The following is a 12,721-nucleotide window of genomic DNA, read 5'->3' on the forward strand; positions in this document are numbered from 1 at the left end:
CAGCTGAGGGTCCTGACTGTTAGAAGGAAAACTATCAAACAGGAAGGACACCTACACCAAAACCCCATCAGTACATCACCATCATCAAAGACCAGAGGCAGATAAAACCACAAAGATGGGGAAAAAGCAGGGCAGAAAAGCTGGAAATTCAAAAAATAAGAGCGCATCTCCCCCGGCAAAGGAGCGCAGCTCATCGCCAGCAACGGATCAAAGCTGGACGGAGAATGACTTTGACGAGATGAGAGAAGAAGGCTTCAGTCCATCAAATTTCTTAGAGCTAAAGGAGGAATTACGTACCCAGCGCAAAGAAACTAAAAATCTTGAAAAAAAAGTGGAAGAATTGATGGCTAGAGTAATTAATGCAGAGAAGGTCATAAATGAAATGAAAGAGATGAAAACCATGACACGAGAAATATGTGACAAATGCACAAGCTTCAGTAACCGACTCGATCAACTGGAAGAAAGAGTATCAGCGATTGAGGATCAAATGAATGAAATGAAGCGAGAAGAGAAACCAAAAGAAAAAAGAAGAAAAAGAAATGAACAAAGCCTGCAAGAAGTATGGGATTATGTAAAAAGACCAAATCTACGTCTGATTGGGGTGCCTGAAAGTGAGGGGGAAAATGGAACCAAGTTGGAAAACACTCTTCAGGATATCATCCAGGAGAACTTCCCCAACCTAGTAGGGCAGGCCAACATTCAAATCCAGGAAATACAGAGAACGCCACAAAGATACTCCTCGAGAAGAGCAACTCCAAGACACATAATTGCCAGATTCACCAAAGTTGAAATGAAGGAAAAAATCTTAAGGGCAGCCAGAGAGAAAGGTCGGGTTACCCACAAAGGGAAGCCCATCAGACTAACAGCAGATCTCTCGGCAGAAACTCTACAAGCCAGAAGAGAGTGGGGGCCAATATTCAACATTCTTAAAGAAAAGAATTTTAAACCCAGAATTTCATATCCAGCCAAACTAAGTTTCATAAGTGAAGGAGAAATAAAATCCTTTACAGATAAGCAAATGCTTAGAGATTTTGTCACCACTAGGCCTGCCTTACAAGAGACCCTGAAGGAAGCACTAAACATGGAAAGGAACAACCGGTACCAGCCATTGCAAAAACATGCCAAAATGTAAAGACCATCGAGGCAAGGAAGAAACTGCATCAACTAACGAGCAAAATAACCAGTTAATATCATAATGGCAGGATCAAGTTCACACATAACAATCTTAACCTTAAATGTAAATGGACTAAATGCTCCAATTAAAAGACACAGACTGGCAAACTGGATAAAGAGTCAAGACCCATCAGTCTGCTGTATTCAGGAGACCCATCTCACACGCAGAGACATACATAGGCTCAAAATAAAGGGATGGAGGAAGATTTACCAAGCAAATGGAGAACAAAAAAAAGCGGGGGTTGCAATACTAGTCTCGGATAAAACAGACTTTAAACCATCAAAGTTCAAAAGAGACAAAGAAGGCCATTACATAATGGTAAAGGGATCAATTCAACAGGAAGAGCTAACTATCCTAAATATATATGCACCCAATACAGGAGCACCCAGATTCATAAAGCAAGTCCTTAGAGACTTACAAAGAGACTTAGACTCCCATACAATAATAATGGGAGACTTCAACACTCCACTGTCAACATTAGACAGATCAACGAGACAGAAAGTTAACAAGGATATCCAGGAATTGAACTCATCTCTGCAGCAAGCAGACCTAATAGACATCTATAGAGCTCTCCACCACAAATCAACAGAATATACATTCTTCTCAGCACCACATCGTACTTACTCCAAAACTGACCACGTAATTGGAAGTAAATCACTCCTCAGCAAATGTACAAGAACAGAAATTATAACAAACTGTCTCTCAGACCACAGTGCAATCAAATTAGAACTCAGGACTAAGAAACTCAATCAAAACCGCTCAACTACATGGAAACTGAACCACCTGCTCCTAAATGACTACTGGGTACATAACAAAATGAAGGCAGAAATAAAGATGTTCTTTGAAACCAATGAGAACAAAGATACAACATACCAGAATCTCTGGGACACATTTAAAGCAGTGTGTAGAGGGAAATTTATAGCACTAAATGCCCACAAGAGAAAGCAGGAAAGATCTAAAATTGACACTCTAACATCGCAATTAAAAGAACTAGAGAAGCAAGAGCAAACACATTCGAAAGCTAGCAGAAGGCAAGAAATAACTAAGATCAGAGCAGAACTGAAGGAGATAGAAACACAAAAAACCCTCCAAAAAATCAATGAATCCAGGAGTTGGTTTTTTGAAAAGATCAACAAAATTGACAGACCACTAGCAAGACTAATAAAGAAGAAAAGAGACAAGAATCAAATCGACGCAATTAAAAATGATAAAGGGGATATCATCACCGACCCCACAGAAATACAAACTACCATCAGAGAATACTATAAACACCTCTACACAAATAAACTGGAAAATCTAGAAGAAATGGATAATTTCCTGGACACTTACACTCTTCCAAGACTAAACCAGGAAGAAGTTGAATCCCTGAATAGACCAATAGCAGGCTCTGAAATTGAGGCAATAATTAATAGCCTACCAACCAAAAAAAGTCCAGGACCAGATGGATTCACAGCTGAATTCTACCAGAGGTACAAGGAGGAGTTGGTACCATTCCTTCTGAAACTATTCCAATCAATAGAAAAAGAGGGAATCCTCCCTAACTCATTTTATGAGGCCAACATCATCCTGATACCAAAGCCTGGCAGAGACACAACAAAAAAAGAGAATTTTAGACCAATATCCCTGATGAACATCGATGCAAAAATCCTCAATAAAGTACTGGCAAACCGGATTCAGCAACACATCAAAAAACTTATCCACCATGATCAAGTGGGATTCATCCCTGGGATGCAAGGCTGGTTCAACATTCGCAAATCAATAAACATAATCCAGCATATAAACAGAACCAAAGACAAGAACCACATGATTATCTCAATAGATGCAGAAAAGGCTTCTGACAAAATTCAACAGCCCTTCATGCTAAAAACGCTCAATAAATTCGGTATTGATGGAACGTACCTCAAAATAATAAGAGCTATCTATGACAAACCCACAGCCAATATCATACTGAATGGGCAAAAACTGGAAAAATTTCCTTTGAAAACTGGCACAAGACAGGGATGCCCTCTCTCACCACTCCTATTCAACATAGTGTTGGAAGTTCTGGCTAGGGCAATTAGGCAAGAGAAAGAAATCAAGGGTATTCAGTTAGGAAAAGAAGAAGTCAAATTGTCCCTGTTTGCAGATGACATGATTGTATATTTAGAAAACCCCATTGTCTCAGCCCAAAATCTCCTTAAGCTGATAAGCAACTTCAGCAAAGTCTCAGGATACAAAATTAATGTGCAAAAATCACAAGCATTCTTATACACCAGTAACAGACAAACAGAGAGCCAAATCAGGAATGAACTTCCATTCACAATTGCTTCAAAGAGAATAAAATACCTAGGAATCCAACTTACAAGGGATGTAAAGGACCTCTTCAAGGAGAACTACAAACCACTGCTCAGTGAAATCAAAGAGGACACAAACAAATGGAAGAACATACCATGCTCATGGATAGGAAGAATCAATATCGTGAAAATGGCCATACTGCCCAAGGTAATTTATAGATTCAATGCCATCCCCATCAAGCTACCAACGAGTTTCTTCACAGAATTGGAAAAAACTGCTTTAAAGTTCATATGGAACCAAAAAAGAGCCCGCATCTCCAAGACAATCCTAAGTCAAAAGAACAAAGCTGGAGGCATCACGCTACCTGACTTCAAACTATACTACAAGGTTACAGTAACCAAAACAGCATGGTACTGGTACCAAAACAGAGATATAGACCAATGGAACAGAACAGAGTCCTCAGAAATAATACCACACATCTACAGCCATCTGATCTTTGACAAACCTGAGAGAAACAAGAAATGGGGAAAGGATTCCCTATTTAATAAATGGTGCTGGGAAAATTGGCTAGCCATAAGTAGAAAGCTGAAACTGGATCCTTTCCTTACTCCTTATACGAAAATTAATTCAAGATGGATTAGAGACTTAAATGTTAGACCTAATACCATAAAAACCCTAGAGGAAAACCTAGGTAGTACCATTCAGGACATAGGCATGGGCAAAGACTTCATGTCTAAAACACCAAAAGCAACAGCAGCAAAAGCCAAAATTGACAAATGGGATCTCATTAAACTAAAGAGCTTCTGCACAGCAAAAGAAACTACCATCAGAGTGAACAGGCAACCTACAGAATGGGAGAAAATTTTTGCAATCTACTCATCTGACAAAGGGCTAATATCCAGAACCTACAAAGAACTCAAAGAAATTTACAAGAAAAAAACAAACAACCCCATCAAAAAGTGGGCAAAGGATATGAACAGACATTTCTCAAAAGAAGACATTCATACAGCCAACAGACACATGAAAAAATGCTCATCATCACTGGCCATCAGAGAAATGCAAATCAAAACCACAATGAGATACCATCTCACACCAGTTAGAATGGCGATCATTAAAAAGTCAGGAAACAACAGGTGCTGGAGAGGATGTGGAGAAATAGGAACACTTTTACACTGTTGGTGGGATTGTAAACTAGTTCAACCATTATGTAAAACAGTATGGCGATTCCTCAAGGATCTAGAACTAGATGTACCATATGACCCAGCCATCCCATTACTGGGTATATAACCAAAGGATTATAAATTATGCTGCTATAAAGACACATGCACACATATGTTTATTGTGGCACTATTCACAATAGCAAAGTCTTGGAATCAACCCAAATGTCCATCAGTGACAGATTGGATTAAGAAAATGTGGCACATATACACCATGGAATACTATGCAGTGATAAAAAAGGATGAGTTTGTGTCCTTTGTAGGGACATGGATGCAGCTGGAAACCATCATTCTTAGCAAACTATCACAAGAACAGAAAACCAAACACCGCATGTTCTCACTCATAGGTGGGAACTGAACAATGAGATCACTTGGACTCAGGAAGGGGAACATCACACACCGGGGCCTATCATGGGGAGGGGGGAGGGGGGAGGGGGGAGGGATTGCATTGGGAGTTATACCTGATGTAAATGACGAGTTGATGGGTGCAGCACACCAACAAGGCACAAGTATACATATGTAACAAACCTGCACGTTATGCACATGTACCCTACAACTTAAAGTATAATAATAATAAATTAAAAAAAAAAGAATACAGTATATGATACATGTAATATACAAAATATGTATCAATTGTTTATATTATTGGTAAATCTTCTGAGCAAAGGTAGGCTATTAGTAGTTACAGTTTTGGGAATTCAAAAGTTATACTTGGATTATTTGACTCTGCCGGCAGTTGATACCCCTAACCCCCATGTTGTTCAAGGGCTAACTGTATAGCCTTTTATTTTGCTACCTTTTGCAATAATGATCAAGTTTATCTCTTCTACAGCACCCTGTATATAATCTCTGTTGGATTCCATTTGCTTCCAGTAATTTGATTGATTGAATGATTGATACATCCAGCCTTCTTTGAAAGTGAAGCATTTTTGACACATATTCAGCCTCCAGTCCCACTCTTCCCCAACTCCTCTTTTGTGCTGCTGCCTGTGTGACAGTCGTGATCTTAAAATGCAAATCTGGTCATGCCGTTTACCCAGGTAAAATGTGCCAGTGGTTCTTGATCACATAAAGAATATATTTCCAATTTCTTGGCAAGACAGTCAAGATTCTTTACATTTTTTTCCCATCTTATCTTCTATTCTCTCTCCCATATTCCTCTCTGTTCTCCAGCCATGAAAGTTTCCTCTTTCTAATGCCTCAAGTGGTTAGGGTATTTTTTTTATATGCATTTACAGCATACACTCTTACCTCCCCACTGGAATTTATTTTAAATTGTGGTTTTATTGCATTACCTCCAATCCTTAATTCAAGAAGTATATCAAAATTCTTAAATTTTCCACCCTTCCTTTCTCTTTCTCATTTTTCTTTACCATAAAACAGACTGAATTGGTTGAAAAACAGTCCTGCATATCTACAGGTTCTGCATCCTTAGATTTAACCAACTGAGACTGAAAATATTTGGGGGAAACAAACAATAAAAAACATAATACAAACTCTAAATTTTGAAAATGATAGAGTATAAGCTATTTGTGTCACATTGACATTGTATTAGGTATTATAAACAATCTAGAGATGATATAAAATATATAGGAGGATATGCATAGGTTATATGCAAATATGATGCCATTTTATATAAGGGACTTGGGCATCCTGGGTTTCGGTATCCATAGGCTCCTGGAACCAATCCCCCATGGATCTTGAGGGATTGATCGCATATCATCTAGTTAAGCTATGCTAAAGATCCCTCCCTCAAACCACCGTGGATAACAGAGGAAAGGAAGGAAAGGGAAGGGATGGGGAGGGTAGGGGATTTCCTTTTTGAGCAGTGACAGTTTTCAGCCACCTCACGTATAATCCTCACAAGTAATAACATTTCCATTATAAATGAGTAACAGGCACACAGTAAATGACTTGCCTCAAATTATCTGTTTGGAGAAGTTCACCAAATGCACACTATCTCATTATTTCATCTCATTACTGTTCCTCCTCTCTTCCTGATTTTTGCTCACAGCCCTATCTCTTACCTATTCTAGGAGCTCAGGAGTCCTCTGCACTCTTCTGTCTCTCTCACCCCCATGCTAATGAAGTCTTCGCTTCTCTTTAATAACTTTACCCTCCTCCCCATTTCTATTGCTACTACCAAAGTCTAGGCTCAAATAATGCTGGCTTGGGATTATTTCAAAAATCTCCTTGCTAATATTTCTGCTTCCAGTTTTCTCCCACTTCAAGTTTGCCCGCACAAGGCTGTTTTGTATCTGCGATATTTCTGAATGGCAAATCTGACATCACACCTCTTAATGCACTCTCTTTTGCCCTCAAGTAAACATCCTTGCCAACTCTGTCAGGATTTTCAGGATTTGTGCTTTTCTTCCTCTGCAGTGTTATCACCCTTTGCTCTCTCATAAGCATCCTGCACAGCAACCACATTGAATGACCTACAGATTCTTGAGTTGTTCCAGATCAGCCTGCCTCCATGCTTTTTTCGCACTTTGCTCTACTTAGGTTTCTCTCTTACATGGTGAAAATCCCTTTTTCAAGATCTTACTCAAGTTTCTACTCCTCTCTTGCTTTCCCTTATACCATTTTGGAAAGTGTTGGTCACAACCTCCTTTCTACTATTCTACCTTGTACCTATTTATATAATGCTATTTACCACACTGTGCTGCAACTTGTTGGTTTTATATTTGACTAAGTTGCTTGTCATTTCCCTGACTTGATAAATTTTGTTCTCATTTTTACAAATGTTAATTTTACAAATTTTGTTCTTGTTGAGTTCCTAGGGCCTATCTCTAAGCACACTTTTGATTATTGAATGGATATTTCATTCCCCTTAAAATGAAAGGTTTGTGTTAATTGTATTTTCATAACTAAAACAAAATGGATGAAAGGTATGCATGTCACTGGGGACACCCATTGCTTTGTTCACTGTAAAAGCAGGTGGACAGGACATGCTGTAGTTGATAACTGAAGGATGGCTTAGAATGGACTTGCAATTAGACTCAGGAAATATTCAGCCTTGCATTTTCTCTTTTGCAATTACTATTAGCTTTCCCTGCCCTCAAATGTTGTCACAGAAGTTTGAGAGGCCAATTCATTCTCCTTCCTCCTATGTGTTCTGAACAAGAATAAGATAGGAATTTAAACATCAGCAGATTCAAATTATCAGTTTTATTTTGAGCAAGGCGAATGGGAGAACGCAACTTGGACTTCATGACATCAGTCTTCCTACTTTACTTCTGCCTTGGATTTGGCTGAATTGCCCAGGCTCAGGAAACTGCAGGCAACAGGAGATGAGTTGGAGGCGGTAGGCTTATTGCATGGGAAAAAAGCCTTGGGCAGCCTGGAGGGAGAAGGTGAGGTGGCCAAATATGGGCAACAATCCTTCCCCACATGTCACAAAATGAAGGGAAACAGATGGCATACTCTTCAGATCTCACAGGTCCAAAGGATGGTCTAGGGAGGAGCTGGAGAACGCTGCCTTTTATAGTCCTGAAAAGATTTCTTTCTATTAAATGTACCAAAGCCAGAGTGCCAGAAGAGAGAGGGGCTGGATCTTCCCAGCCAAGGTCACAGGACAGATACATTTCTTAAACCCAGAGTCTCAGGACCTCAGAGATCCTGGTCCAGAAAATTCCCTTTTTCATGGATTGGATCTTATAACCCGTAAGTAAAAAATAATATGACTTTGTTTGCTTTCTTTGACCTAACAGTTACTGTTTTATCATGATGATGGGTAGATTAATAAATGCTCTTGACAGCAAGTACATGTTAATAACATCGAAGCTTAATGATCAACGAATTAACAGCTCAACACTCAGGTGTGAGTGCTCTGATGGGAAGAAGGAACTCCTGTGAATGGCTTTGGATTGCAAAGGACTTTTTTTCCTGCAATGCATGCAGTGCTCTGGACCATATCATCTCAACCCAGGTCAATCTGTAATTGCACATCCTGATGACGGTAAAGAGCAATGACCTGGATGCTTCCACAGCTTGTGCTGTGAGGCCAGAGTGGCTTGTGCTGCACCACACTTAATACTGCACCTTGGACCCTTCTGACATCCCTCCCAGGGCTGGAAGTTTACAATCCTGATAATGCCTCCAGTGGAAATGACCTAAGAAACATCCTTTGCTGGGCTCTGACCCATAATTAATCCACAGTTAGATTTATTTAGTTCTGGCTTAATTTATTTCAGGTCTGTGGGTTTGCATTCTTTTCACTGCTAAATGTACTTCCTCAAAGTTGTGATGTGTTTAATTTGACCCACTCTATAAATTATATCATGGTAAGAAAGAAAAAGAAGAGAAAGTCATGGTCAAGAGACAACAATGTAAAAGGGATAGATATTTTCATACAGTGGGTCTGATTTTCTCAGTGAGTAGAGATGGTCTTCTTAGAAGTAACATTCTCCACTGATGCTCCGAGCCTATGGTGACCTAGTAAAGGTGGAGGGTTTCCCACAGCAGTGTTTTTCAAACCAATGTACATACACATCACCGAATTCAGCAGGTCTGGGGCAGAGCTGAAGAGCTGGCATCTCCAACAAGCTCCTAGGTGATGCTGATGACTTAGTAGCAAGAACCTAAGTTACTAAATCAAAACACCAGCTCCCCAAATCATCACAATCCATTTTATTCCACAGCATGTTTAAGGGAATGTTATTTTCAGGAAGATGTTTGGGATTAAAATAATTAAAAAAAACCTGGAAATTCACACATTTATGTATCTCTTCTTCTCATTAAATATATATCTGTTTGGCAAAAAATGTTAGACTCTTTTGTACAAAAACAAAGCCAAAAAAAAAAAAAAGAAAAAAAAAACACTAACCCAAAACTCTTGCAAATTGTAAATACCAGTAATAATTACAATGATGTAAACTTGGATGTCTGACAGTTTGACCATCCTGTGGAACTCATGTTGCAGCAGGACCTCCCAGGAGAAGGTAACACCAAACCCTTGGATAGCAACAGCCTGTCCTAGAGGCATTTAGGTTTAGTCTATTAGAGATGGAGCGAGACTACTGATTTCACCATTTGTGCTTTCAGCTAAAAGGCTGGGAGTGTGGGTGGAAATGAAGAAGGCAGTTCTGGCCTGGGGCAGGGAGAGGAAACCCCAGACTAGCTGGTGAGGAGGGAAGATTTGTCACGATCACAGTGCAGACGCAAAGTGGGCGTGGGACCTGTGGACTGTTCGGGAAACTGATGCTAGGGAGGATCACGAGGAGGCTGCGGCTGCTGCTCTTGGGACCAAAGAGGAACAGAGCAAGGCAAAAGCAGGGAGGGAGGTGGGAGGAGATTTGAGCACAGATCTCAATTCAAGTGGAACTGGTGGTACGAGATGATTCTAGAGAGAGGGGAAAGGAGGATGTGGGGTTTGGTCTTCTTACCAAATAGCTGGGCCATTTCCTCCAGACAGGGGCCGTGGGGCACTCCCCTTGGTCTGGTGGGCAAGTTTTGGGGCAGTCTGGGGCTGCTGGCTTTCCTGCCACGGGGAAGGAAGGGCATGCCTACGGGGGGCTAGGATGGAAGGGCCCTTTGGCCTTCTTACTAGCAGTAGGCTTTGCTCTTGTCCCACCGGTGGACTGCAGCCATGGGAAGTGACCTGAAGCAGTGGAGCCGAGGAACAGAATCAGGGTGGTGAGCAAGATGCCAGCTAGGGGCTGAAAGTTGCCGGGGTTAGAGGTGATGCTGAAGGGAGTGTGGACCCACAGCTTCCCTTTACCAAAGGAGGGTTCCAAGGCGTGGGCATGTTTTCATTCCTCTCTCCTGTTAGCTAGGTGTTCCAGTTTTGGAAGGGGCGTGTCTGGGCCCGGCCACTTCAGTTACAGTCATAGACGAAGTCATAGTTGCTGGGCTCCTTGGGAATCGGCGGAGGTGCATCAGGGATCTGGATGTTTTCCAGATCCAGTAGGCGGAGCTTGATTTCCATGCTGAGCAGGGTGTCCAGGTCATTCCGCGTCAGGTCGCTCATCATGTCCTTCCCGAGTAGCGCATTCAGTCCATCCGTCCAGATACAGTACTGGCAGGAAGGGAGGCAACAGCGATCATTACTCGTGGCAATTGCAGAAGTATTAATAGTAAAAATAGCTAACAGTGAATACTCATCACTCAGTAGGCTCTGCGCTAAGTGCTCTGCCTACTTCGTCATTTCATATTCACAACATCTCAATATAAAGTCGATACTTCTGTTATCATCTCTGTTTTATAGGTGAAGGAACTGAGGTACAGAGAAGTTAAGTGACTCAGTATTACATAGACTGGGTGGGATTTGAACCCAGGCAATCTGACTCCAGTGCCTGTGCTCTTCTCTGCAAAGAATGGCTCTCCGTAACAGCTGAGGATTGGAGTTCTCCATGACTTGCAATGTAACACCTATGTGGTAGTCTATGACTTTTAGGTATTGGTGGAATCTACCAGTCCTGGACTCAACATCAGGTGAAGCTGGCTTCTTTCTGACTCCAGTCATGGCTCCTAGTCTAGTATCTCATCTCTGCCTGTCTTGTCTGATTCCTAGCATTCACAATGACAGCCCTGTCCCACCCTGGAGCCAATGGCCAACAGTAGTCCCACCTTGGTGTTTCTCAGCTAAAGGGCTAGGAAATAGCCTTCTGCTGCCCAGTGTCTAGCAGCCAAAATGGTTAAAATTATTGGGCAATCTTAATGGGAGGAGGGTTGGCTGCCTGTCTGGGGACCTCTTTAGCCTTTGTCTCCAGTTCCTAAGGTTTCTTTTCACCAGGTCTCTGGGGCCTGATCCCTGGGGACATTATCTGTTTTGGAAAGACCTTCAGAGTCCCCAACTAAGAGTCTGATTCTTCTCTTTTCATAGCCTTTTGTCTCTCCAGGAGACTATGATCTCTCTGAGGGAGAAGGAGGAACTGTGCCTTGTCTGAGGACCTGCTTTTCTCTTGTTAGCTTCTCTCCCAGAGGCTGGAGTTCTGTACTGACCTGGACAGAGAACCATGACCCCTGGTGAAAGAGGCACCCCTGCTGCATCACAGAAAGCTGCTTGGCGTTCTGGATGCTGGGCTCCACTCACACACTGGAGTTAGGTTTCTAACAGTCCTGTATAGGATTCTATAACAGCAATTATTCTCCTATTTTGTTCAAGTGATCTTCCTTCTACCATGCACTTCAGATTCCCAACTTTTCTGCCTCACTAGGTCAAGTGGCAATTCCAGACCCTCCTTAACCTACTTTGGCACTGTGGTTATCTGGACTGTATTCCATGGTAGCAGATCTCAACATAAAAGTACCCAAAGTATACAGAAAAACACTATATAAATCTCCAGTCACTATGATGTGATAGAAATCTTCCGTGATGCACATCGGTGGTCCTACTTTTTAAGCTGAGGAGGTGCACAATGGGTGTATTCTGAGATCCGTGTTTGAGGAGGGCAGCGTTGATTTGGAGGGCTTTTGTTCTACCGTGGTTAGGTGATCTCAGCCAAAGCATTTAACCCATCAAAACATCAATTTCGTGTTAAGGGATTTCTGGAAGAATTAGTGTCCTTATGATCTGATTCTGAACATGTCTAACCATCCATTTCTGCAGTGCGTTTCTTTTTAGAAACAACAGGCACAGAAAATTTTATTTGAAAGTACATCGACCAATAAATAAAAACCCTGTAGTATTGATACTGAATTTGAGTTGGAACTATCAGTATCAATTCATTATGTAGTTTATCTTAAAAAAAAAAAAACCCTCCTAGCTCTGTCCCCAGAAAGGGCTAAAAAATAAAATAATGACCAACCAAGAACCATTGCACCATGGTGTGCAATGACCATAAACATACCTCATGCTTAGATTCTGGTCACTAAATACCATTTCCCACTACAAGTAATAAAGGCTCCACAGAGAAAAGGCAGGAAACAAAGATAAACCTGGAGCACCCCATCATACCAGAATGCCAGAAAGTTGTCAAAGACATAAGGGGTCCTCCCAACAGGACTCAGATGCCAACCCAATGGTATTCCTATTTATTCCAGACTAGATAACTAAGAAACTAATAATGACAGTAACTGCAACATATTGAGACATAATTCTGTTTAAATGCAT

General features: G+C 41.2%; 1 protein-coding gene across 11 annotated transcripts in view; it reads right to left on the bottom strand.

The window, feature by feature from the left end:
* Positions 1–9,282: 9,282 nt before the first annotated feature.
* LOC105497780 (engulfment and cell motility 1) overlaps positions 9,283–12,721 on the bottom strand; it is a 574,187-nt gene continuing 570,748 nt past the window's right edge. For all 11 annotated transcript variants that reach the window (XM_011769137.3, XM_011769131.3, XM_011769139.3 and 8 more), the window contains one exon: positions 9,283–10,684. In XM_011769137.3, coding sequence (XP_011767439.1) covers positions 10,484–10,684 — 201 coding nt within the window. In that variant the 3' untranslated portion in view covers positions 9,283–10,483. The remainder of the gene's footprint in view (positions 10,685–12,721) is intronic.

This window comes from Macaca nemestrina, chromosome 4 (assembly GCF_043159975.1).
Source record: "Macaca nemestrina isolate mMacNem1 chromosome 4, mMacNem.hap1, whole genome shotgun sequence".
Taxonomy (NCBI): domain Eukaryota; kingdom Metazoa; phylum Chordata; class Mammalia; order Primates; family Cercopithecidae; genus Macaca; species Macaca nemestrina.